Consider the following 27,997-nt stretch of genomic DNA (forward strand, 5'->3'; position numbering starts at 1 on the left):
CGCCTGTCGTACAAGCGCGACGTAAAGCGGGTCTGCTTTATGGCACCCTGCTTCCGCCGTAAAGCGCTGTCGGCAGTCCGGCGTGAGTGGATTGACGAGACTACTTCCAGGTGAAAAACGGGCTCTTGAAGTTGGCCGACTTGAAGTGTTCGCCATGGGCAAGCGCGGGAGCCGGAGCCAGAGCCAGCTGCTCAGCTCCCTGACTAAAAAGCAGAAGAAGCATCTTCGGGATTTCGGCGAGGAGCATCCCTTCTATGACAGGTATAGAGGAGCACCGCTGGGACTGGCGCTGCCGGCGTCCTTTCCCCGTGGGAGCCCGCGTCTCCCCCGCGTTTCCCCCGCGTTTGATCCGCCGGTGCCCCGGGGATGGTGACAGGGCAGCCGCCGCCGCGTCCCCACGCTGCCCCGGCGCCGGCCTGGCTCGGCTGGGGATGCTGGCGGCTTCCTGCCTGAAATGGGGGTCTTCCCTGGTCTTCCTACCTTTTGTTGAGCCAGTAGTTTTATGCTAGACCGCACGCCCCCTGTGTGGCGGCTGATTTTTGTATGGTCAGAGATTTTATAAGCTTGTTTTTGTTTTTTATGTTTTTAAAGAATTGCTTGGGACCCTCGACATCACCGATCTCTTCAGTGACTATGAGGAAGCTGATGTATGGGTGGTTTGGGGTTCCTCTGTTAAGTATCCAGACTCTAAGTTGTGATCTTAGCGCTCATCCCACCACAGCTTTATCAACAGTTAGAGGGATAGTCTACTTTAGAAGTTTGCTAGAAAAGGTGAACCCCGAGGGCTTTTATTTGCCAAAATTTCCCAACTTTTGGATGAGAGCCAGTTGCTGTGTGACTCTGGTATCTGTCATGTGGTCTTGTTAGACTTTTTCATTTGTCGGTTATTATCTTTTTGACATATTCTTACAAAACCTGTCCAAATGTGTATAGAGTTTTTACTTGACGGTAGTTACAATGTATATGGTATAGCCTGCCATGTTCGTTTAAAGTTGTAGCATTAGACTTTCCCTAATTGCTACATACCAGTAGGCAGAGCTTAACGTTACCTGTTTCTTCTCAGGGTTTCCAGAAAGGAAGCAAAACCACAGACTTGCCAACTGGTAATGCTTTATATCTTCTTTTTGATAGTTGAATCTGGGCTGTTACTTTTAAGATTATATATATTGATAAAGTTTGGCTACATTTCCACTCTTTTCTATTTTAGATGTAAGCTATTATTTTAGTAATATTGCTTAGTTTTGAATGCAGACGTCTGTTAAAATGCCATCGTGAAAACTAATACAGTACAGAGTTTGAAGCTGTCCTGAGAGATTAGCCTGTTAGAACCTAAGGAGGCTTAGCAGAGGGCTTTTGGTGAATCCTAAGAAGGAATATCTTGTTTGTTTAACATAGAATAGAGTGCAGAATCATCAGAGGTCTTATGTCATTATCACAGACAAAAAAAAAAAAAAGAAAACCCTACATTTTTTGGTTGTATTGTATTTTTTCCTTTTGCTCCTTTATAAGTGCCAATGTCTGACACATAAGTTAGATTGCCTTATTACCTAAAGCTGCATGTTTTTAGTTGACTGTCTTCCCACGTGGAACATTAACAGTTCAAAGAAAAGGAAGGGCTTCTAGAATCATAGCTAGATTAGCTATTTTAAATAAATTTGGTGCTAGGTTTGGTTGAATAGATAGGATTACATATTTGCAGAAAAGCTAGTTTTTATTTAGAAAATGCTGAATTTGTTCCACTGTAGGCCTGATGATAGTCATGGGGTAGCAACAAAAATAATATAATTTTTGTTTTTAAAATCCCCATTTTCCTCTTAGTCAGAGAGTTCAGATACTTCAAGTTCTGAAAGTGAAGCAGAGAGTGGACCAGAACAAGTTTCTGGTTACCACAGACTACTTGCCACATTAAAGAATGTTTCTAAGGAAGAGGAGGAGGAAGAGGAGGAGGAAGAGGAAGAAGACAGTGTTATAGATGAGACAGAAATAAATCTTGAAGATGGCGATAGTGACATCAGTGTGGAGGAAGAGACGGCAGCAGAGTCTGACATGCAGAAGAGTAAGTGTCTTTGATGTGGGTTTATCATCTTTGCTGGGACCACAGATAGATTGCCCCTGAGGCATAGTGCGTTGTACTGTATGAGCTGGGTGAAAGCACATGGATTCAAAGCAGAGATTCTTAACTTTGTTGGGCTCCGTGATATCTTTGAGAATCTCTGATGAAAACAGAGGACCATCTGGCCATAAAAATGCAGAAGTAACATTTTTGCTTATGGTTTCCAGGACTTCTTCTGTCCTAAAGTTCCCCTGACTGAGAGGAAAGGGAACATAGTTCTGTTTTTGCAACAGTCTCAATTTATTGAAGAGATTGCTGTCCCTCCCATAGAGGAACCAAGTTTAATGGAAGAGAGACATAAAATATACAAAACTTCTCAAGCATCAGATTTGAGTGGAACAGTTAGATATAAGGTGTGGAAGAGATGCAAAGGGGTCACATGCTGCCAGGGTAAATGAGGGAAGGCTTCAGAGAAGAGCTGGGATTGAAAGCTTAAAGGAGCTCTGTCTCACTCAGATGTCTAGGTGACTTTTTAAAATTAACTTTATTGAGGTTTGATTTGAGTACAACAAAGTGTACCCATTGTAAGTATGTAATTCAATAAGTTTTGACATGCGTGTGTCTATTTTGTCACCACCAAAATCAAGATACAGGACATTTCCAGTACCTACAAAAAGTTTGTTGGTGTCCTTTTTGTAGTCAGTTTCCCAGGCCTGGCATCAAGCAACCACTAACCTGCTTTCTTTCACTATATATTAGTTTTGCCTGTTCTAGAAATTTGCATGAATGGAAGCATACAATAAGTATCCTTTTGTGTCTGACTTCTTTGGTTCCTCATGTTTTTGTGACTCATCCATGTAATTCATATTAGTAATTCATTTCTTTTTATTATTGGAGTAGTAGTTCATTGTCTGAATATATCTGGGTAACTTTTTATATCCTATTATCTTAATGCCTACTTGCCTTACTGTATTTTTTCTATACCTTAAGGTGTCGCACACCATTCTTAGTAATTTTTTTATAAATTTGTTTATTTATTTATTGGCTGCATTGGATCTTTGTTGCTGCACGTGGGCTTTCTCCAGTTGCAGCGAGTGGGGGTCACTCTTCATTGTGATGTGCGGGCCTCTCATTGCAGTGGCTTCTCTTGTTGCAGAGCACGGGCTCCAGGCACATGGGCTTCAGTAGTTGTGGCACGTGGGCTCAGTAGTTGTGGTTCACAGGCTCTAGAGCACAGGCTCAGTAATTGTGGCACAGGGGCTTAGTTGCTCCATGGCATGTGGGATCTTCTTGGACCAGGAATCGAACCCATGTCCCCTGCGTTGGCAGGCGGATTCTTAACCACTGCACTACCAGGGAAGTCCCTTAGTGTTTTAATTCACTTGTACTGGGATAAAAAAAAGTCATTGCCTCAGACCTAAGGATTTTTTTTTTTTAATTTTGTTGGTTTTCCAGCTTTCTTTCATGTTTTGGGTTTCTAAAAATGAAAAGTTTGTTTTTTTAATTATAAAAGTAATATATATTTACTGTAAAAATTTAAGAGGGTAATATGGTTAAGCTATATCTTCACCACTCTGAGATGAACATTTTTAACATTTTATATAACCTTCCAGACTACTTTTTTATGGATGTATGAGTGAGTACAAGTATATACATGTATTTTTGTGTATGTGTATAATGTTCTCATACATTTCTGTAACTTTTTTTCTTTAATAATATAGTGTGTGTAACTGTAGATTCACATTAGCTTAATCACATAGTATTCCATCATAAGTAATTGTAAATAATATGTGGTGATTAAATTCATTGATAGAAATAACAAAATCATTTTTTCCAGTTATTTGTTATAATCAGTGCTGCTTTGAACATCCTTACATGTACCGGGTCAGAAGTCAAGCTTAATTTTGAAACTTATGTCTTCCACCTGAATTTGCTTAAAAGTAAATGATAGCAGTGAACATCAGTGTTGATATAGGCCAAGGAATTAGATTTCATTTGTGAATAGAAGTGTAATTATATTTGTGAGTAGTAAATAGTTTTACAAAATGTTTATCAAAATTGCAGATGTGGCCCTACCTGCTGACCCTGAGGGAAAAGATGGGCAAGGGCCACCTGGCACATCAGAGGACTCCCCAGAGGAGTTTACAGATGCAAAACATGAGTCGCTCTTCAGCCTAGAAACCAATTTTCTTGAAGAGGAAAGTGGAGGCAACTGTTCTTTGAAAGCGTCACAAGGTCAGAGCACAGTGTATATTGTTTGAATTCAGCCGGTACTCAGTAGGGGTGGATGTGGGCTAATACGTGTTAAATCTTCTGTTACTGGAATGAGCAGCAATAAACAGGTAGTTTAGTAGCTAGATGTAGAGCTGGAAAGAAATGCTTCTCCGAGATATTTTTTGTTTTTCAGGGGTTAAGCACTGTGGGGAATGGGAGGCTGTTTAGGAGAACAAACAGTTTAAGAATAATAGCAGGGAAGGCCAGTTCCTAAGACCTCACATTTCCACAGTTGGGGTCAGGGGAAGACTTCTGATTTTTTTCCTTAAGCAGGGAAGGAAGAGAAAGAGAAAGAGGAGAAAAGTACTTTGCATTTTTCTCTCTACCCTTCACTTGCTCTCCCTTATGGAGCAGTAATTTTCCAGATTTGTGAGACCTGGGAGTGGCTAATCTGATTGGTCCTTATTACCAGGGAGCACCTCAAAAGCCAGAAAGCTCCACCGTCTCCCCAGTGTCTTTCCACCTCTTGGCCATACCTTTGTCCCCGTGGCTATCATGTAGACAGTCCTGTGGTAGGCTGAGACAGGGCTCTGCTCTTTCTCAAGTCCCATGTCTTAGCCTGTGGCTAGGTGGGCAAGTCAGGTTGGTCTCATTCTGTGTCCTGAGTGCCTTTTTTGGTCCCAGTGCCATTCTTCAACCAGCTCTGCCGTTGAAGTTGAAATTTTAATCCTCATTTGGTTCTGTTAGCTATTCTAGGAAAGAGGAAGAAGTAACAGGTAGAATTTGGGTACAAACCCCATTCTGAACTTAAGAGAACTTAAACCTTAGAGGAAACATTAGGAAGCTTGACTATCCTAAAGTTTCTCTGGTTGTTTTGCCGGTACAGATATATTATCACCTAGAATTCTTATTTCCTGTTGTTCACCTTTATCTTAGGTACTAATATAAGGTGCATTGCATTTGAAGTTTTACTACCTGGGTCCTTGAATGGGTCATTTAACTTTGCTTCTTAATGAGTGGGACTGGAAGAGCAGCTTGGGTGGGCCAGTGCAGAACACTGACCCTGAGCAATGACCATGCCGTTTCGATCATTTGTTCACCTCAGTTGTGTGTTGAGCATTTATATCTGTCTTCTAATGCAAGTTAACTCAGGCATGGAACCTGCCCACAGGGATCTTGCAGTCTAGTTAGATGAGGTAGGACATGCGCATATATGTGTTGAGGTGGATGACTGAGGGCCGGGTGGGAGACTTGAGAAGAGAGTGATGACTGTCTGTAAAGGACCAGAGATGCCCTCTTAGTGGAGTCAGCACTGTGCCTGACACAGTAGGCTCCTGGGAAATATTTATTATGAGTCAGGGGGTAGCATTCAGCTGCTACTATTTGGATAAACAAAAATTAAGTGAAGAAGAGGATAGAATTTTCAGTTAAAGGAAGGAAAGCCACAGTGGCAGAAGAGTTTAAGAGCCATGTAATTCAAAAATTACATTGGAGAGGTAGGTTAGAGGTGTATGTTGAATTTCAGACCAAGAAGTTTCATCAGAAGTTTTTGAACTGCGAAATAATGCGATTAAAGAAATGCTTTAGGAAGATGAATCTGCCAGCAACTTTTAAGTTCTGGACTGGGATAAATGATGGGGAAAGTTGATGGGAAAAAAGATGAGTTAACATCATGAAGAACAGCATGTCATTCACAGGGGAAGACTGAGAAATCCATGTCATTTGCTCTAAGTGTTCTAATATTCTTTATTTCTGAATTAGATCCATTTGTACAACATGTGAACAAAGAACTAAAAGAAAAAGAAATCCAGACTGTTGCCACAAATCCCAAAACTACCCAACAGCTAAAAGTAAGCGTTGTTCTGTCCATCACAGTCACAAATGGAAAAAAGCAGTGGTCTTGATTTTTAGTGGTCTCCCTGAATGTATGATATTCACCAATGGCAGGTGGCTTGATGGGGAGCAGGACAGAGGAAGGCCGGAAGAGCCCAGTAAGACACAGGCATAGCTAGAAAAGGCACTGGGAAACTGGAAGGTGGGGGCCAATAAGATAAGAATGCTTTGGAGACAGGTACACCAGAGTTTAGACCAACATCTGCAAGGGGCTGTCTTATGACCTTAAGGCAAGTTAATCTACCTTTTTAATCTCCACTATTTTCATCTGTTAGAGGGAGACAGTAATGCCTACATCAAAAGAAAGTAATTTAGTTTACTCGCAGATACATAGAAAGTGCTCAATCAGTAGCTGCTGTTGTTCATTTATTTGAAATATCTGAGCTAGTTTCACACCTAAATTATTCAGTATGGAGCAATGTTTGCTTCTTTGTTTTTTTGGTGATTTTTTTTTTCACCACTCTTGCTATTCATAAGAATTAGTCATCCTTGTTTCATTGAAATTTTTATTAAGATGATAATTATAGATGCAGTTGTAAGAAATAATACAAGCATATCCCATGTATCCTTTGCCCAGTTTCCCCAATGGTAACATCGTGCAAAACTTTGGTACAATATTACAAGTAGGAAATTTCCATTGATAAAACCTGCCTGTCTTATTCACATTTCCTCAGTTTTGCTCCTGCTCATTTGTATGTGTTATTTAGTTCTGTACTGTTTTATCACATGTGCAGGTTTCCCTGTCCACCACCACAGTCAACATACAGAGCATTTCCAGCACCATAAAGATCCCTCCTCTTCCCTGGTGCCGTTTTATAACCACACCCACCTCCCTTCCCCAATATCTAACCCTTGGTGACTCTAATCGGTTCTCCATTTCTATAATTTTGTTATTTCAAAAACATTATATAAATAAAATCATACAGATTGGCTTTTTTCACTCAGCATAATTCCCTGGAGATTCATCCCAATTGTTGGCATATATCAATAGTTAATTCTTTTTTATTGCAGAGGTCATCCTTTCTTTATTGCTAAGATCAGCAGTTTTGTTACAGTGCAAAAATTCCCAAACTGGTATTCCACAAAATATTATTCTTTACAATTCTAATATATGTGACTCCAAAAACAAAACAAAACACCACCCCAAAACAATAACAACAAAAACCTTGTTCCATGCCCAAGTAAATTTGGAAAACTCTGGGTTGAACGAAGTGGAACAGAGTCCTTGTTACAGGACTCAGTAGAGCCTTTAGTATCTAACCTGCAGGTGACTCTCCCTGAGGGGAATTAGGTTTTGTGGTGTTTACCAAAGTTATTTGACTGTCGGGTTCCTTTTTTTTTTGTCTAGAACAAATTTTGACTTCCTACAATGTGATCCACAGCAGTTTGTGACCCACTGATCTAGTGAAGAGCTCACAAGGTATCTAAAGTCAGAGACCTTGGGCTCTAGGCGTTAGCTCTGTTCTCTCATGTTTGTCTGAATCCTGTAATCTCTGAATCTCAGCATTTCCTAAACTGTAAGAAGAGCATTATAGTGTTTACCTTGTATGGTTGTTGTGAGGATTAAGTGAGAGGATCTGTAAGTTATGAAAGGCCTTGGTAAATTATAAAGTACTATATGAATGTAAGGTACTATAATTCATTTCTAACAGTTCTTGATCATTTCTCCCCCAGTGGCCCATTCTGGGCCAGCTTGTCTTTTCATCCAAGATTCAGAAGTTGGAAACCTTTAAACCCCCAAAGGACATTGACTTAAAGTCACTTCATCTCCAGAAACCTCTGGAATCCACTTGGATCAAGACCAATAGCCAGTTCCTCTCTGGCCCCCAAAAATCAAGCAGCCCCTTCACACCCCTCCAGAAGGAGCTCTTCTTGATTATGAATTCTTACCGGGACCTGTTCTACCCAGAAAGGACCGCCCTGAAGAATGGGGAAGAGATCCGTCACGTGTACTGCCTGCATGTAATAAATCACGTTCTCAAAGCCAATGCTCAGGTGCTTGGCAACAACAGCAGACGCCGGAGCCAGAAACTTGGGGTGGGCGATGACGATGGCCTCAGAGACCAGGGGCTAACAAGGCCCAAGGTGAGTGGCAGCAGTGGAACTGTGCCCTCAAGGCGGCTGTAAGGCACTACCATGTGGGTCCTGGCACTTAGAGGGTTCTTAGATGTTTTAATGATTGGAATAATGAATGAGTCCAAAAGTGAGTATATTAGATGGGCCGGGTAATGTCAGAGCAGTGCTGCAGACAGCTCAGTGGACTGTCTCTAACGGCAGATTTAACTGGAAATTTGAGTAGGAGGTCCCTCCATGATAATTCTCCTTAAACCCTGATCATATGTAAGTAACACTCCATTATAAATCTCTTCTTTGTGATTGTCAGAGCTGGATGGGACCTTAAGGAGCCTTTTATTCAATCCCTGTGTATTATACCTGTGGGCAGAGACCCAGATTCGTAGAGGGCCTTGCTAAAGAAAACAGGGAAAGAGTAACAGAGACAGGACTAGAACCAAGGATTCTCTTCACTAAGCCGCATAAACATGTAAACCTTGGAAAACAAAATCCCTGTTTTTGCATTGTATCATTATTGCTGCTTAAAGCGATGATTACAGTTATGTGGGCTCATAAGCCTAAGCGCTGGCGGATTGGGGGCTTACATCTTTTTAATTCTGTCTGCATTTTTCATGATGTCCTGGAGCTAGACACTGTGCTCCCCATGCCCCCTTACCCTTTAGCCTCTGTCTCTATATTGAAGAAGCCTCGTCTTCTTAGATTCTTCTCATTGAGCTTAGTAGGATCTTAGGGTTTTAATACTCATGTGGCTCTTAGAGATTTCTTAGTCCAGCCCTCTTGTTTGATAGCTGGGGAAACCAAAGCCTAGGCACTTACTTAGTGTCACAGCTGGGACAGTAACTTGGCCCTCTTCAAAAACAATCCATCATCCCTGCACTGTATCAAACTGAATCACTACACCCCTCTGGCTATGCTGGTTACCTTCTTGGGAAACTACCTCAGAATCTTGAACATCAGGATAATAAGATTATCTATTTTCATTTAGAATTACAAAAATAGAGTGTGAGGTCGATTACCCATGAAGCACACTTAGAATTTGGTGAACTGCCTGATCTTCCTGGGTTTGTCTCTATTGATTGTATTGTTTACACAAGGGTAGTTAGAAATTAATCATTTGTTAAGCGTCTTCTGTATTTTTTTCCTGAACAGTTAACATTAAGCATTTTTGGAAATGTTTAGAAAACTGAATCCTTTATTTCCCACTGAAATATGATCTTAGTTTAGAAATGATTTATCATTTCTGAAAAATGTACTAGGAAATGTACTAGGAAAGTAATGATGCTTTAGTCCTTTCTTTACTAGTTTTATTCTCTACTAAATACATCCAATTCATTTATTCAGCATATTCCTTGGGTCTTATGGATCGAAATACTGAACTAAGTGCTGTGAGAGACAGAAATGAGTAACATTTCTTGTCCTCAAAGAGCTTTGTGTGTTTATGTCCTTGGGTTTTTGCTAATGGACACCTCTTGTTAAAGGCATTGACTTACCTTAAAAGGTATTTGTACATTCTGCTCAAGAATTGCCCCCTAAGGAGCCATGAGATTGAAGTCCATAGGACATGGTGCTGTGGGTCTGAAGGATGCTCAGCCTTCAGTACTGAGCCAGGTCCTCTATAAACGGTGTGGCATGGATGTGGTCCTCGGCTGGTGGCTGCCGAACAGAGGGCTCCTGAGGTCCTCAACAGGCTCACCTTGAGCTGCCCTTCCTTCCCCTTGCCCCTCCAAGGCTGCCCATTCCTCCCTCCACAGGTGCTAATAGTGGTGCCATTCCGGGAAGCTGCTTTGCGGGTGGTACAGCTCTTCATCAGCCTTCTTGAGGGCGACAGCAAGAAGAAAATAATTGTAAGCAACAAAAAGAGGTTTAATGGAGAGTATGGCTCAGACCCTGAGGAGAGACCACCCAACCTGAAGAGGCCTGAGGATTATGAAGCTGTGTTTGTCGGCAACATCGATGACCACTTCAGGATTGGTAATTCCTCCTTGTCAAAACTGGGACCCTGAGGGACCTGAGGTGTGAGGTGCACATAGCTGGAAGCTAGAAGCCTGGAATTAAGCTCAGAGTGTCACTGACTCAGCCTCCCAGCAGAACCAGGGTGCGTTTGAGACGTCTCGTCTGCCAAGGGAGAGTCTTGCCTTGGCTAGTGGGGTGGACACTTGGCTAATGGGATGGAGCGTCTCTGAAGGCATGTATGAAAGGCACATGCACGTGTGTAACAGATGTCTCAGCACACATAGAGCTGGTAGCTCATAGTCAGTGCTACAGGGGTTCTTGGGGGCAGTTGGAAGGTGATGGGGCTGGGTGGGTTGGTCCGGGGAAGATGAGTAAACTGGAGCATCTGTGCATGATGAACTTCCCTCCTGTCTGCCCTGTGGAGTGTGCACACCTGAATTATCTCCACTCAGGACTTACTGACTCCCACCCAGCTGTTCACATTTTTGCTTGTCTCTCATTCAGCTCCCATGTACTTGGTTGGTTGTACATTAAAAAAGTCCTTGGAAAATATTTATTAGTCACATATGCCCATTTACCAATTTTTAAGCATCTTCTATGTACCAGGCACTGTTAAGAAGCTGGGGATATAGAATTAAAAGTTACTGTTAAGGAAGGCCAGCCTAAAGGCAAATCAGACAGTATGGGATGAGATGTGTTATGATTAGAGGATGCAGTGTGTGCTCTATTTAAAGCAAATATCCTTACTCAGAATGGGCACAGGGCTGTTAGGGAAGACTTACTGATGGAGGTACCATCTGTACTAAGTTGAAACCTGAGTAGGATTTAGCCAGTTACAAAGTGGGGTGATCAGAGTGGAGGAAAAAGTTTCAGACAGGAAACTGCATGTGTGGAGGCGTCAGGGTGAATAAACCAGCATGACCAGAGATTCAGAGGTTTTAGCATAGCTGGGGTGTGCAGTGCAAGGGGATGAGAGCTTATGGTTAGTTTTTAAAGTGCAGTGGCCAGCAAGCAGCTGATAAATCAGTCTTTTGTTTATTTGATGTATAAGTGACATATTAGTTTCATAGTGATCCTATGTCTATATACCTTACAAACCGATCACAATAGTAAGTATAGTTACCATGTGTCACCATGCAAAGTTAATACAGTATTATTGACTGTATTCCCCATGGCATGCATTGGATCCCCATGACCTATTCACTTTATGACTGTGTAAGTTTTATAACTCCTGATTTCCCCCATCTGTTTTGCCCACCCTCCAACCCCCTCTCCCTTCTGGCAACCACCTGTCTGTTCTCTGTATCTGTCAGTCTGGTTTTTGGTTTGTTTTGCTTTTTAGGTTCCACATCTAAGTGAAATCATACACTATTGATATTTGTCTTTGTCTGACTTATTCCACTTACTCAAGGTCCATCCTTGTCGCAGGTGGCAAGATTTCATTCATTTATGGCTGAGTAATATTCCTGTGTGCGTGTGCGCGCTGCGAATATACACACCACACCTTTATCCATTCATCTGTCTGTGGACACAGGCTGCTTCCATATCTTGGCTATTATAAATGTAATGAACATAGGAGTGCGTGTGTGTGTGTGTGTGTTTATTTATTTAGGCTGCTTTGGGTCCTCATTGCTATGCACCAGCTTCTCTCTAGTTGCGGCGAGCAGGGGCTACTCTTCATTGCAGTGCGCGGGCTTCTCATTGTGGTGGCTTCTCTTGTGGAGCACGGGCTCTAGGCGCACAGGCTCAATAGTTGTGGCACACGGGCTTAGTTACTCCTCGGAATGTGGGGTCTTCCCGGACCAGGGATCAAACCTGTGTCCCCTGCATTGGCAGGCATATTCTTAACCACTGCACTGCCAGGAAAGTCCCAGTAGTGCATATATCTTTTTGAATTAGTGCTTTTGTTTTCTTTGGGTAAATACCCAGAAATGGAATTGCTCATTTTTGAAGAACCTCCATACTGTTTTCCATAGTGGCTGCACCAATTTACATTCCCACTAATAATGCACAAGTGTTCCCTTTTCTCCACTTCCTTGCCAGCACTTGTAATTTCTTGGCTTTTGATAAGACGTATTCTGACAGGTGTGAGGTAATATCTCACTGTGGTTTTTTTTTTTTTTTTTTTTGGCACACGGGCTTAGTTGCTCCGCGGCATGTGGGATTTTCCTGGAGCTGGGATCGAACCCGTGACCTCCGCATTGGCAGGCGGATTCTTAACCACTGCACCACCTAGGAAGCCCTGTGGTTTTTTTTTTTTTCCCTCTATGCTTTGGTTTATTCAAATATAAAATGGGGATAATACCAACTTACATGGTGGCTGTAAGAATACTGTAACTCCAAAGTCACAGCCTGTCATTTTGTATTATTTGATTTTGATCACAGCACTTCCTAGCCACCTAATACATTCTTCTTTTTTTAAATTGAAGTAGGCGTAGTTGATTTACGATGTTGTGCTAATTTCTGCTGTACAGCAAAGTGACTCAGTTATACACATATATACATTCTTTTTTTATATTCTTGTCCATTATGGCTTATCCCAGGAGATTAGATATAGTTTCTTGTGCTATATAGTAGGACCTTGTTGTTTATCCATTCTAAATGTAATAGTTTGCATCAACTAACCCTAAATTCCCAGTCCATCCCTCTCCCTCCACACCTCCCCTTTGGCAACCACAAGTCTGTTCTCTATGTCTGTGAGTCTGTTGCTGTTTTGTAGATAGGTTCATTTGTGCCATATTTTAGATTCCACATGTAAGTGATATCTTGGGTATTTGTCTTTCTCTTTCTAACTTACTTCACTCTGCGTGACAGTCTCTGTGTCCATCCACATCTCTGCAAATGACACAATTTCATTCCTTTTTATGTCTGAGTAATATTCTATTGTGTATATGTACCACATCTTCTTTATCCCTTCATCTGTTGATGGACATTTAGGTTGTTTCCATGTCTTGGCTATTGTGAATCCTGCTGCTATGAACATAGGGGTGCATGTATCTTTTTTTTTTTTTTTTTTTTATTTACTTTTTTGGGGGGTACACCAGGTTCAATCAACTGTTTTTGCATGTATCTTTTTGAATTATAGTTTTGTCCAGATATATGCCTAGGAGTGGGATTGATGGATCATATGGTAATTGCAGTGTAGGAGGGTTCCCTTTTCTCCATACCCTCTCCAGCATTTGTTATTTGTAGACTTTTTAATGATGGCCATTCTGACTGGTGTGAGATGGTACCTCATTGTAGTTTTGATTTCTCATTGTGGTTTTGATTTTCATTTCCCTCATGATTAGTGATGTTGAGCATCTCTACACATGCTTGTTGGCTATCAGTATGACTTCTTTGGCAAAATGTCCACTCGGGTCCTCTGCCCAGTTTTTAATTGGATTGTTTGGGGAGGTTTTTTGATAATGAGTTACATGAGTTCTTTATATATTTTGGAAATTAACCCCTTAATAGAATTGTAAATATCTTTTCCCATCCAGTAGATTGCCATTTTGTTTTGTTGCAGAAGCTTTTTAGTTTGATGTAGTCCCATTTGTTTATTTTTGCTTCTATTGGCCTTGTCTCTGGAGTCAGATCCAAAAAAAATCACAAAAACTGATGTCAAGGAACTTACTACCAATGTTTGCTTCTAGGAATTTTGTGGTTTTTTAAGCCTTATGTTCAAGTCTTTGATCCATTCTGAGTTGATTTTTGTAGATGGTGTAAGCTAGTGGTCCAGTTTCATTCTTTTGCATGTAGCTGTCCAGTTTTCCCAGCAGCATTTGTTGATAAGACTGTCTTTTCCACATTGTATATTCTTGCCTCCTTTGTCATAGATTTGACCATGTAAATATGGGTTTATTTCTGGGCTCTGTATTCTGTCCTATTGATCTGTGTCTGTTTTTGTGCTATTACCATACAATTTTGATTACTATAGACTTGTAGTGTAGTTTAAAGTCAAAGAGTGTGATATCTCCAGCTTTGTTCTTTTTTCTTATAATCAGTTGAGCTATTCAGGGTCTTTTGCAGCCCTATACAAATTTTAGAATTATTCTAGTTTTGTGGAAAATGTCATGGGTATTTTGATAGGGATTGCATTGAATCTGTAGATTTCTTTGGATAGTATGGACATTTTAACAATACTAATTCTCCCAATCTGTGAGCATGGCATATTTTTGCACGTTTGTGTTGTCTTCAATTTCTTTCATCAGTACCTTCTAGTTTTCCGAGTACAAGTTTTTTACCTTCTTGGTTAGATTTATTCCTAGGCATTTTATTCTCTTTGATGCAGTTGTAAATGGGATTGTTTTCTTAATTTCTCTTTCTGATAGTTCATTATTAATGTATAGAAACACAACAGATTTCTGTGTGTTAATTTTGCATCCTACAAAATTACTAAATTCATTTATTAGTTCTAACAGTTTTTTTGCTGGAGACATTAGGGTTTTCTCCATAAAGTATCATGTCACCTGCAAATAGTCACAGTTTTACTTCCTCCTTTCCAATTTGGATATCTTTTATTTCATTTTCTTGCCTAGTTGCTGTGGCTAGGACTTCCAATACTATGTTGAATAAACATGGCAAAAGTGTGCATCCTTGTCTTGTTCCCTCTGTACCCACTTTGTGAAAACATCCTTGCATCCCTGGAATAAATTCTACTTGATTATGGTGTATCATCCTTTTAATATATTGTTGAATTCAGTTTGCTAATAATTTGTCAAGGATTTTTGCCCTTGTGTTTATCAGGCATATTAGCCTGTACTTTTCTTTTTTTGTGCTGTTTCTGTCTGGTTTTCATATCAGGGTTATGCTGGCCTCATAAAATGAACTTGGAAGTGTTTCCACCTCTTCAGTTTTTTGGAATAGTTTGAGAAAGATAGGTATTAAATCTTCTTTAAATATTTGGTATAATTACCAGTAAAGCTGTCTGGTCCCGGACTTTTGTTTTTTGGGATTTTTTTGATTACTGATTCAATCTTATTACTAGGAATTGATCTATTCACATTTTTTGTTTCTTCATGATTCAGTCTTAGAAGATTGTGTTTCTAGGAATTTATCTCCTAGGTTATCCAATTTGTTGGTATATAATTGTTTGTAGTTGTCTCAAGATATTTTGTATTTCTGTTGTGTCAGTTATAACTTCTTTTTCATTTCTGATTTTATTTAGGCCCCTTTTCTTTTTTTTTGATGAGTCTGGCTAAAAGTTTGTTGATTTTGTTTATCTTTCCAAAGAACCAGCTCTTCATTTCATTGATCTTTTCTTATTTTTTCTTTGTCTCCATTTCATTTATTCAGTATTTCTTGTCTGACTTTTGTTATTTCCTTCCTTCTTGGTTGGAAGTATTTTTCCTTTCAGCATATTTGAACATATCATGCCATTTCCTTCTGACCTGCAAAGTTTTGGCTGAAAAATCAGCTGATAACCTTATGGGGATTCACTTGTCTGTAGCTAATTCTTTGTCTCTTGCTGCTTAAGATTCCCTCTTTATCTTTGACATTTTAATTACAGTGTGTGTTGGCATGAATCTCTTTAGGTTCATTTTGTTTGGGACTCTTTATGCCTCCTGGACCTGAATATCAGTTTTCTTCACCAGGTTAGGGAAATTTTCAGCCATTATTTCTTCAGATAAGTTTTCTGCCCTTTTCTCTCTCTCTCTCTCTTTTCTCCTTCTGGAACCCTTTAATGCAATGATAGTACACTTAATGTTGTCCCACAGGTCTCTTAAACTGTCCTCATATTTTAAAAATATTTTTTTTCTTTTTGCCATTCTGTTGGGGTGATTTCCACTACCCTGCCTTTCAGGTCACTGATCCGTTCTTTTCTACCATCTAGTCTGCTGTTGATTCCCTCTAGCGTATTTTTCAGTTCAGTTATTATATTCTTCAGCTCTGTGAGTTCGGTTTAGAACTTTCTTATATTTTCTGTCTCTTTCTTGAGTTTCTCATTGTGTTCATTCATTCATCTCCCAAGTTTGGTGAGCATCTCTATGACCATGACTTTGAATTCTTTATCAGATAAATTACTTATATCTGTTTCATTAAAATTTTTTTCTGGGGTTTTATCTTGTTCCTTCATTTGGAACACGTTCCTCTGTTTCTCATTTTGCTTGACTCTCTGTTTGTTTCTGTGTATTACGCAGAACAGTTATTGCTCCCTGTCTTGGAGCGGCCCTGTGTGGGAGATGAACTGTATTGTTTAACTTTTTCCTAGTTCTTGGTCATCTCATAAACTCTGTTTCATTCCCGTGAAGTCTAGAAATGCAGCCCCACCCCATCTGCCTAAGCCTGGTGCTCAAGGGGTGTCCCCTCTGTGGACTGCATGTGCTTGTTGGCTCTGGTGGTGTCCTGCGAGTGGCAGGAGATGGGGTAGGCTCGGCTGCTCATTGTCTGTGTCTGTCAGTGCTGCACACAAGCAGTGCAGGGCAGTGGGTGGGGGGGGGGTGCTCACCCACTGCCGCTGTTAGCAGCTTAGAGTGAGAGTGCCGACAGGGTAGAGGAGTTTGTAAGAATGACACCCGCTAGCATTCTGTCCTCACAGAGAGTCCCAGCCAACTTCTGCCCCTTCTGCTTTAAGATTAACAAGTGAACCTCCTTCACGTATGGTCTGGGATCTTTACAAACTGCCTCTTTATGCTTAGGAAAGAGATGCAGGCAGGAAATATAAATTTTTGTGAAGGTAATGTTAAAGCCGTAATTAGTGAATCTATTTATCCTAAGCTTTATGTAGAGTGAAAGAGAACTTACAGGTGAATCCAGGGATTTGTAGAAGAGCTGTTTGAATCTGGAAAGGTAAATAAGAGATAGAGAAGTAAGTGTTAGAGAAGTAAGTGTTAAAGTCGTGGAAACCACCCATCAGGGAAAGAACATTTCAAGGAGAGTGTGCTTGCGCATTCATGGCAGAAACACTAAAGTGCCATTGAATTGGTAACTGAGAGCCATTGGTGACCTTAGCAGGAGTCATTTCAGTGGCGTCCTGAGAATCAGAGGCAGATTGCAATGCATTGAAGAGTGAGTGGGAGATTTTAAAGTAGATACAATCTTCTGGAAGGTTTGCCGGTGAAGGAGAGGAAGAGGGTGGGAGCTAGAAGGGACTGTAGCTGCAAAGGAGGGATGCTGCTGCTGCTTTTCATAATTAAAGCAGCTTGAGCACAATTACATGCTGAGGGGGAAGATGTGGAAGGTACAGAGTGAGGTGGCGCTTTGAGAGGGTGGAAGCTAGTGGCTTGGTGGTGACTGATGAACTGATATGTACTTGGCTGTTTTGTGTATAGGAGTGGCAATACTGCAGAGAAGCATCCGACTTTATGCCCCCTTCTACTCCTCGGACATCCTCATTGCCTCCCCTCTGGGCTTGAGGACCATCATTGGCGGAGAAGGAGAAAAGAAGAGAGATTTTGACTTTCTGTCTTCTATTGAGCTTCTCATCATTGATCAAGCTGACATTTACCTGATGCAGAACTGGGAGCATGTCCTGGTAATGCTGGCCATTCACATTTAGAGACAGGAAGCTCAGTGTTTTGAGTCTGAAATGGTTATTAAAGTCAGGATTAAAACTCAGTTAGTTTGGAAATGGAAATATTCCACATTTTCCAATTCAAAAATGGGAAATGTTTTCCCCTTTTCTACCCACAGGTTGGGCAATAAAGTATCCAGAAAGATAAAAATTCTTGTCAATATTTTCAAATCTCCAGAAAAGATTTCTTCCCCTTAAAGCTTGCTTCTACTAAAAGACCACTTTAGTGTGGTTGGTTGGTTGGTTGGCTGGTTGAAATTCCTCCTCATCAGGAATGTTTTTATCTGAAGTAATTCTTCATACAGTTTAAGCTTGTTCTCTTTTATTTGATCTTCAGTAGAGATGGGAAAACATTGCTTATGATTTCTTAATGTGCGATGTTGTTTTACAGAGAAATGTAAGATGTTTTTGTCCCCCTACCATAGTTTGTGCTGTAATTTTTTTCTCCCTCTCCGCACACTCTGCAGTGTTTTGGGGTTTAGGATTGTGCTTTGGAACAGTCCTCATCACAGAGCTATAGGTTTATTTTTATAAGGCGTGTGAGAACTTACTTGTTCTACAACCCCAGGACTTGGAGTAAGTTGGGGACAAATAAAGGGGAGTACTTATTTATAAAGTAGGGAATAAATTTATAGTACTTGTGACCCTTCAGTACACATTACAAGGTAAAAATATGATTAAAGTTGAAAAGGCATATCGATGGTTGAGTCATCTTTATTTTGAGGAAAAGGCACATGTAGTTGCTCAGGGAATTTCCTAATGTTTTAGGAACCAGGTCATGGAAGAACAGCAGCTTTGTTTTCCATGTCATTTCCCTTCTTGTCCAAGTCTGGAACCGAGTTGCTTATAGAATGACCAGGGTGGCATTTCAGAAGTTCCTTTAAAAGAAATATTCCATGTATGTACCTTGATCCTTTTTGAAGGATCCACGAAGTGGCCAGTTCGAGCTTATCTTCTCGTTGGGGGTGTTCAGTTGACTATGGGCAAGTCACTCACCCATCTTAGCTTCAGTTTTCTTGTTGTAATTTGGGAGATGATAGTATGTACTTCATGGGGTTAAATAAGATGATGGGCTCATAGAATGCTGAGCCGTGCCTAACAGGTAAGCGTTCAGTAAGTATTAATGGAGTATTATTTCTGCTCAAAGCATTTGATGAACCACATGAACCTACTGCCCTTGGACTCACATGGGGTGGACTTTTCTCGAGTACGCATGTGGAGCCTCAATAATTGGTCCAAATACTATCGTCAGACACTGCTGTTTGGGGCCCTGCAGGATGCCCAGATCAACTCCGTGTTCAACAAGTACTGTGTCAATGTGCAAGGCCAGGTGGGTTCTCTCCTTCTTTCTCTGAATTTTCGTGAAGTATTGTGTATTGTTTGGATCATGAGGCAGAAGAAGAGGATAGCACTTGATCAGAAATGGGGATAGCTCACCTCCCCATGTTCTCATTGACTCCTGGCAGGTGGCCGTGAGGAACGTCCCAATGACAGGCTCCATCAGTCACGTCCTGGTGCAGCTCCCACATGTCTTCCAGAGGATGGAAACTGAAAACCTAGCTTCGGTGATTGATGCCAGGTACCTATCCCTCCCCCATCCCATTGGACCCCTGGGGGTCACAGAGAGGGATTTTACTTGGGCTTTCAAATTTAGAATTATATTCCATGTTGGCTTTATTAGTTACCATTCACCAAATGAAATGAGATAATTGAATCCAATCATGCCATCGACAGAGGAGGACACTGAAACCCAGAGAAATTGTCCTAGTTCTGATAGCTAGTTAGTGGCAGTGTTAGTAAATCAGGAGTACTTCCCCCTAGACTGGCATTTTAAGTTATGTTAATTGCTTAATGCTGCATGTCAGCAACTTAATTGTAAGCCCTTCAGGGCAAGAACTGTTTTTCTAATTGTGTATGTAATTTTCCCCTGTCTTCTCATTGTGTTTAGTCAGGGGACCCAGGATGGCAGAATAGTGCTTAGCATATGGTAGGTGCTCAGTAATTATTTGTTGACTGACTAACAACTGAATGAATGAATGAATGAATGAATGATATCGTTATATACTTCCTAGAATAATTCTCTGGGATATACCAGCATAACATCTCTCCTTTGTGGTGAATAGTGTTAACACTTACTTTTTAGTGTGCTTAAGTTTTATCCTTACATAATCTCTTTGTGATGAGGTAGGCCAGATTGGCCTCTTAGTGGAGGTGGAGGGAGATTGTGACTTGCCCAGGGTCATTCAGCTGGCAGTGATGCTATGGGCTCACCTCTAGACCACTGACTTTGCCCTTTGCCCTTCCAAATCAGGTTTAACTTTTTCGTGAACAAGATCTTGCCTCAGTATCGTGATGCAGTCATGTCTCACACACTTATCTATGTGCCCTCCTACTTTGACTTTGTGCGTCTCCGAAATTACTTCAAGAAGGAGGAGCTGAACTTCACTCACATCTGTGAATACACCCAGAAGTCTGGTGTCTCCAGGGCCAGACACTTCTTCCTTCAAGGAGAGAAGCAGTTCCTGCTCCTCACAGAGCGCTTCCATTTCTACAAAAGGTAAAGTAGGGCCAGGTTCAGGTGTCCTCTGGAGGGTCTGCTTCTGAGTGCATGGTGGGCTTTGCCGTGTTCTAAGGTCCTCCCTTGCTTCACCTCCTGCAGAGAAGCCAGAGTTTGGGGGGCTGGACTGACTTCTCTTGATTGGTTGGTTGGTTTTCTTCCAAAATGGACATTGTTGGGAAAGGTGGTAGAAACAAATGAGTGACTACAGCATAACCTGTGTGTAGATCTGGAGTGGGTCCATACTTAGGGTACTTCCTGTAGCTGTGGGTATACCCCTCAAGAAAGGCGTTACAGAGTTGAGCCCCTCTCGACAGGGACAACTCGAATACAGGAAAGGGAGGAACCCATCATAGAAACACAGATGAAGTATTGGGAACTGTGTCGTCTGTGGAGATGGAAGCTGAGTGCAGCATCAGTGTTCAGAAAGTTCTCGTGTCCTGGGGTGGTGCACACACACTTCCTCACCAAGGAGAACCAGGACTAAGGGGCCCCTTGGTGTTTATGAGAAGCAAAAGGTGAGGGACTTAAGAGTTCAGTATTTAAGGGCTTCAGCATTTGCTTATTTTCTCCACCATGTGACTTCGACAAAATAAGTTGGATTGGCCTTTTTTTTCTTTTTTTTTAAATCTTAATTAGAGTGTTAGTAATCTTGAGCCTTCCGTTACTCTTTGGGATAGTTGCAGCCCTTTGTGCCCCCGGAGTTCGGTTATTCTATTGTTTTGCTAATTCTCTCTGCTGCCAAATGTACAAGCCCCTTTAAAGGTCTTACCTAGAGAGATGGAAATTGCATCCTATAACCTTTTCTTTCCTGATTCACAATATCCAGTGAGTTTAAGTTCTGACTTTACTTTTTTATTAATTCTCAGTCATACACTAATGAGCACGTTTCCTCAGAGAATCCCTAACATCTAAGCCAGAAATCTTCCAGGCTTTGGAGCATGTTAGATGATGCACCTTGGCATTGCATTGCCTTTTAGTTTATGCTGATATTAAGATAATGTTCTCCTTACCAGGATGAGAGGGGCATGACATGACCTCTTTGGGTATTCTGCTGACTAGGTGATCTGCCAGTGGAGAGCTGAGGAATGACTGCATTTGTGTTTGCTGGGCTTCATTCTTGGCTACCCGGACAAGGCTGTTTGGCCCAAGAGTGTTAACAAATGCCTGCTTGCTGGCATCATGATTTGCTTTGTTCCAGTGAGTTGCTGTTTTCGTTCATGCTGGAAAGTGGTATTTTGGGGGCGTTGGCATTCAGCAGGTCTTAAGAGCCCTTAGTTTTCCAAAAGCTGGACACATCAAAGCAAGTACTTTAAATGAAGTGGATGCATTGGAAAACTTCCAAGCCTGATTGTCTGTAGCAAGTGTGAATTAAGCTGGGATGAGGACTGCTCTCAAATAGCAGCTTTTTAAGGAGAGGGCATGATGTCAAAGGAGCCCTTTCTCTTAAGTAGGCAGGACAGTCTCCTGTCTTACACTGTTCATTTATTGACCAAACTGTTTTGTCCCCAGAGTCACTATAAAGACAAACCTAACATGTGCCGTTTGCTTTATACCCTGGACCAGGTTAGTGGGTGTTTCAGATGAATGGAAATAATCTGCAGCTGCCAGTTTTCTCAAGGTTCCCAACTGTAGATTTTTTTCCCTTGAGAAGTCACCAAGGTGATGATGGGTATTTTGATCTGCAGTGTCTTTGTGATTTGATTTTTTTATTTGACCTTGGGAAAAGTACATTTGTTTTAAACTTCAGTATCCAACTCTAAAATTCTGTATTTATATTCTCTGTGGAAGCAGGCTATGTGAGAAATAATGCAATTCATTTGTGAGCGAGCAAAACATTTTCAACCTGAAGAAATAAAACCCGTAGAATCTTAGGACTGGATGGGCATTTGGTCATGATGGCCCTCCTGAGGGGAAGACAGTCCACAGCTCTTTCTCTGAGCATTATCAGTGGGTTAGCACAGGAAGGAGGATTCTTAAGCAGGGGGCAACCAGAAACTCTGGGGGTAGGATTTCTGGAGTTGGGAAAGGCTACTGAGGTGTTTCTGTTTCTGAGTGCTCCCTGCCCCAGTGAGAACCCCACTTGTAGCAGCAGCAGACCTAGTCTTTATAGACCGTATGGAGGAGCCAGCCTTTCAAGTCAGTTGTGGGTGCCTCGTTTATCTTTAACAGTTGGCAGGTAACATAGACATCTGGAATGTCCTTAGTTTTAGGTTATGTCAGAGTGTTAGGCCGTATTTGTAGGGGTCACTGAGGACCCAGAGCACATATGAGAGGAGGAAGGCAGGGAAAGAGGTGTAGAAGTTTACGGGAATTAGTACTAACTGCCCCTCTAAAGAGGTCCTGGTCATATTCTCTTATTTCCTGGAGATACCTAGTCTCTACTGTGGACTAATTGGTACGAAGAGAGATTTTCTTGGTTTTTAAATATGATACCTATTGGAGTTGGTTTCGTTATTTTATTTTGTTTTAAACATACCCTCATTATAAGAGTATTACACAATTATTGTAGAGTGCGTGGAAAATCTAGATTTAAAATATGGAATCACCTATAATCTCACTGATATAAATACTTATTTTGGTGTATTTCTTTCCTGTCTTTTTAATGTAAAAAAACATGTAAAAAAAAAAAATGTGCACGTGCACACACATACAGACACAGGCATTTTAAAAAGAATACCGAAATTGGGATCACAATATACACATTGGGAATTTTTTTTTCTTTTATCTTAAATGTTTTATGTGCTCATTGAAAAGCTTAAGTAAGTTATCATTTTGGTGTATATGTTTGTATGTTATGGATATATTTTTAAGTTAATATCTGTATAGTTCTACCACATCCTCCCCCCGCTCCAACTTTTTATTCAGGAAGATTTCATTTCAAAAGACATTGTAAGACTATCCCAGGGAACATCTCTAACTCCATCCACTTAGACTTCACCAGCTGTTAGCATTTTGCCAATTTGCATGCGCCCACATTTTCTGTCTCTCCTCTCTCTCCACTCACATCTCTTATTTTTTCTTCCTGAACCATTTGACAGTAAATTACAGGAGGCTTCATGACACTTAACTCCTAATTTTTTCAGCCTATAGTGCCCCAAAACAACATTCTTTTATCTAACCACAACACCATTCACGTACCACTCGACATTACTGCAATAATATCATCTAATATTTAGTCTATATTCAAATTTTCCTAGTTGTTCCCAAAATGACTATTATAGCTGTTTCTCCCCCATCCCCCAATCCGGGATTTAGTTAAGAATCCTGCATTGCATTTGGTTAACATGTTTCTTTAGTCTATTTTAGCAATTCTCAAGCAGGGGCAGTTTTGCTCCCAAAGGGACGTTGGGAAATATCTGGAGACATTTTTGGTTGTTACAGCTGGAAGGTTATTCTAGTGGTCTAGTGGTTCAGGCGGGTCAAGGTCTGGGTGCTGCTAAACTTCCTGCAGTGCACAGGACAGCCCCTACCACAAAGAATTACCTGGCTTAAAATGTCTAGTACCAGAGTTAAGAAACCCTGACCTAGAATAATTCTCTTCCTTTTGTTCTTTGTCATGATACTGACGTTTTTTGAAGAGTCCAGTCCGGTTTCCTATAGAATGTCCCACTCTGGATTTGTCTGTTTTCTTACTAGTTAGATCAGAGTTCCCAAACTTTGCTACACGTTAGAATCCCCTTGGGGAGCTTTTAAAAATCTGCCCTGGTTGTACCCCAGTATCAACTAAATCATGATATTTGGGAATGGGGACCAATTGTAGGTATTTATAAAAAACAAATAGGTGATTCAGCGAGCAGCAGAGTTTGGGGACCACAGATTTAAACATTATTTTGGTAAGAATTCTACATTGAGGATATTGTGTACTTCCCACTGCATCTCCTCAAGAGGCCTGGGGTGTCAGTTCATCCCATTTTTGGTGATGCTAAATGTAATCGCTTGGTCAAAGTAGGTCTGCTAAATCTTTACATTGTAAAAATACCTTTTCTGTGTAATTATAAGTAATCTATGTGTATAGCATCCTTTTTAGTGGTTACATAGTGTTACATTTTATGGGATATAATTAACCCAGTTTCCTTTTAATAGGCATATAGATTTGTTGTTTTCTGCTATTATATACAGCAATGCTAAGAGTGTCTGTATGCGTAGTTGACGGCATAGTTGCCTAGGTATTTCCTTAGGGTAAATTTGGTAAGGAAACTTGTTTGTTCAAAAACTACACAATTTAGGGGACTTCCTAGGTTGCACAGTGGTTAAGAATCCGCCTGCCAATGCAGGGGACATGGGTTCGATCCCTGCCCCAGGAAGATCCCACGTGCTGCGGAGCAACTAAGCCCATGTGCCACAACTATTGAGCCTGTGCTCTAGAGCCCGTGAGCCACAACTGTTGAGCCCATGTGCTGCAACTACTGAAGCCCAGGCGCCTAGAGCCCATGCTCTGCAGCAAGAGAAGCCACCACAATGAGGAGCCCATACACCACAATGAAGAGTAGCCCCAACTCTCAGCAACTAGGGAAAGCCTGTGTGCAGCAGCGAAGATGCAACAGCCAATAAAAAAATAAATCCAATACATAAATAAATTTGTTAAAAAAAAACTACACAATTTAAAATTTACTATATGTTGCAGCTCTCATCTTCTCCCCTCCCCCCTAAAATACATACTCACAATAATTTATACTCCATTAGCCTATTTCTGTAAAACCCTACTTGTTGCCAGTGACTTGATAGTCAAAATGATACCTCATGGTTTTAATGTCTTTTTCTTGCTCTTCTGTCTTTTGTAATTGTCAATTGAATGTAGTGCCTGAGTAGGTAGTTGACCTGGGCACACCTCTTCTGTGAGGCCACTAGTGTGGGAGTTGTGAATCTAGTCAGGATTTGGTTGTTATCATGGTTACCTTTCACGCACCACAGACTGCCAGTTCCTCCAGCAGACAGTGGCCCAGTGTGGGGCCTGGTGCTGGAGGGTCTTGTCTCAGTGTCCTGCCCCCCCATCAGCTTTCACCATGCCCTGCTCGCCTGCGCCGCCGAGGGAGAGCCTCTCCCTGCACTCCTGCCCCTCCCCCTGCAGCAGGCTGCTCCTGCTCGCTCCTCCCCACAAGGCTTGAAGTGGGACAGGTGTTCTTCTCTAGGTCCAGCTCAGATGCAGGCAGGTTCTGTGCATTCTTGGCTTTGGAGCTGGGGCTTTCTCAGGGTTCCTGCGCCACCCTCCATGACGGCCAGCCTCTAACCTTGTTCTGAGAAGGGTCTTGGTGGGCAAAAGTTCCCTTCTTCTCCCCGGTGGTAGCAAACTTCTGCTTACATCAGTGCAGGATCTTGGGCTGAATAGGCTTCATGCCCTTTCCCCAGGACAGATTGCTCTTGCTTTTTAGTGGGTGTAAGTCTTGTGGTGGGGAGGGATGGGGTGAAGGGGTTAATGCCCCTCCCTTAGGACAGACAATTTTTGCTTCTTCTGACCCCACCTCAGCAGTTGACCTTTGCCCCTCTCATTGTCTTCAGGCTTTAGCTTCATATACAATACGAGTCTGGGAAGAGTGAGTTTTCGTGTCTGTGCCGCCAACCGGGTGTCTCAGATCTTCTGCCTTGCCTCCAGTCTGTCTCTCCAGGGCTCCCAGTGGAGGCCTGTGGGAAAAACCTCATGACTGTGAAGTAAAGGAGGGTCTGGGAATCCCAGGGATTCCGAACTGTCATGCAAGCCCATAATAGTCCTTTAAGAACTAGTTAAAAGTGTAGCTGTTTTCTTCCTGCCCACTTTCTTGGCAGCTGCCCTCTTCCACGGCAGCTGCCCTCTTCCACGCTGTGTTCTGCTGAAGGTGAAGTGGTTCATATGTCCTGTCTTTTTTCAGACGAGCTTGTCACTCTTTGAAATTCAATCAGTGATGGGCTGAAGCTGGCTCATACTGGCTCTTGAGATACGGTTGTGCATCTCTTCCCATTTCCAAGTTCAGCAACATGACATCGGTAGCTTGAAATGGAGTATTTACACCACAGAAATCGGGAAGTGCTTCAAATCAGCACCTTTCCTTCTGCACTGAGGACCAGCTGTTAAACACACAGCAGGGCACCACTGAATCAGTTCAGTTGGTTGCCCTGTGACATCAGCTGTCCAGGCTCAAGAAAAGGAATGCTGTTGTAGATTATCTTTTTCTCATTAGCACGGGAACAGTATTCTCTTGAGTTTTCTACATACTAAGCAGAAATGGAACTCTGTTTTGATAACTACTGAGACAGAACTGTGTTTTTTCAGCTTCATTAGCTGTTAGAATTCCTTCATGGAAAAGGGAGGTGAAAAGGTGAACCAAGTAATGGACTGCAGTTGTATTTTGGAAGAGAAGGGTTTCCAGAGAAATCAGGATGAGCCATGGGATAAAAAGACAAGGATAACTTATCCTCCATGAATAAAATAAACTTCCCGAGGGAGTCTAACATCAGCAGTGTATGAGAGAGTCTAACAGGAAAAATCAGAACCTTGTCAACATATAAAATCTTTTGTTACGGAGCCCCAGAGGGAATGACAGACCTCGACCCAAACCCTAGGTGAGTCCCTAGGGTCTGCACCCCCACCACCACTTTGCAGCCCTGTGCAGCAGGGAAAGAAGTGAGGAAGCTGTTGAAATTAATTGCCTTCCCATAGTGCCTAATGGGTCCTCGGGCAGGATTTTGTAAATGGATGAACTTGGGACATCTGCCATGGAGTTAACATGTCTACAGAGTGACAAGAAAAGACTAATGGGAGTGCATTTACAGTTTATGCAATTTGTTTTATGTACTGTGTCTGACCTCATCTCCATTATAGAATGTTTTGCCTGATGATAATAAGGATAATGTTAAATTGGAAATGCCTGCTTTTCAAATTTTCTGCAACAGATTTCTAATCTTTGTCTACTATTTTTCCCCACTTACCTCAGTCTGCTCAGAGTAGACTCAAGAAATGCAAATTCATTTTATCATTATCTTAAGCCAAACATTAGGAATTCAAATATGTTGTCACAAAAAATGAGCCCCTCCAGCTCAAATTAGAGTAACTTTTGGTTTGTCTGTTATTTGTGCTATGGTCTTTCTCCTTGTATGAAGCAGCAAGAGTGACTATGTCCCTGTAAAGCTCTTAGGTGGCTTTTCCATAAATCTTCTCATAGCCTCTCTTTCTCCTTCTAACAGGTACACAATAAAAGGCATCAGGAACCTGATTTTCTATGAACTGCCAACATATCCCCACTTCTACGGTGAAGTCTGTAACATGCTGCAAGCCACCACCAGAGGAGAGGAAGCTGCCTGGACCTGCACTGTCCTCTACTCCAAGTACGATGCCCAGAGATTGGCTGCTGTGGTTGGGGTGGAGCGGGCTGCGCAGATGCTGCAGTCCAAGAAGAACGTTCACCTCTTCATTACTGGAGAAAGATGAGAATTGGTTGGACAGGAAGTGGTGTTTGGCGTGATGTGTCACGCTTGAGTCTGTGTCACTTGGACCCAATTCTGATCACTTACACAAAGAAGGGCTGCTACACGGAAGGAGCACCAGGCAGCATCTTATCAGATACTTCTTTCTTTTCAGATCATATGTCCCTGAAAAGTTGAGTGTAAACCAGATTTTGGTAAAACCTATCTTTCAGAGGTCAGGAGATAGCTCATGGGACTCTGAGAAGTTGATAGAAGGAATCGTCTACTTGTGAATTTTTTTGTAAGCCATAAATTCTTTTATTATGATTTTACCTCTAATTTATTACACTTGGTAAATTCTGGCAGATTTGCCTGTTTCTGT

The 27,997-nt window shown here is 41.6% G+C and overlaps 1 protein-coding gene across 2 annotated transcripts; it reads left to right on the forward strand.

Annotated features, from left to right (window-relative positions):
- Positions 1-64: 64 nt before the first annotated feature.
- UTP25 (UTP25 small subunit processome component) lies at positions 65-27,988 on the forward strand. 2 transcript variants are annotated; one of them, XM_057727411.1, is made up of 12 exons: positions 65-261; positions 1,064-1,103; positions 1,819-2,056; positions 4,118-4,288; positions 6,029-6,117; positions 7,835-8,245; positions 9,985-10,204; positions 17,440-17,642; positions 18,829-19,011; positions 19,148-19,260; positions 19,993-20,238; positions 27,397-27,988. In XM_057727411.1, the coding sequence occupies exons 1-12, from the start codon at positions 155-157 to the stop codon at positions 27,638-27,640; spliced, it is 2,265 nt and encodes a 754-aa protein (XP_057583394.1). In that variant the 5' UTR covers positions 65-154; the 3' UTR covers positions 27,641-27,988. The 2 variants fall into 2 exon arrangements, with proteins under 2 accessions (XP_057583394.1, XP_057583395.1); XM_057727412.1 differs by lacking the exons at positions 1,064-1,103; positions 1,819-2,056 and having other exon boundaries at positions 125-261.
- The last annotated feature ends 9 nt before the right edge of the window (positions 27,989-27,997 follow it).

This window comes from Hippopotamus amphibius, chromosome 3 (genome assembly GCF_030028045.1).
Source record: "Hippopotamus amphibius kiboko isolate mHipAmp2 chromosome 3, mHipAmp2.hap2, whole genome shotgun sequence".
Lineage (NCBI taxonomy): Eukaryota > Metazoa > Chordata > Mammalia > Artiodactyla > Hippopotamidae > Hippopotamus > Hippopotamus amphibius.

Excerpts from the sequence above, each read along its gene's own strand:
- UTP25 (XM_057727411.1), top strand. The coding sequence starts at position 155 with ATGGGCAAGCGCGGGAGCCGGAGCCAGAGCCAGCTGCTCAGCTCCCTG. Across the intron at positions 6,118-7,834 it reads AAACTACCCAACAGCTAAAA|TGGCCCATTCTGGGCCAGCT; the intron begins GTAAGCGTTGTT and ends TTTCTCCCCCAG. Across the intron at positions 20,239-27,396 it reads CGCTTCCATTTCTACAAAAG|GTACACAATAAAAGGCATCA; the intron begins GTAAAGTAGGGC and ends TCCTTCTAACAG.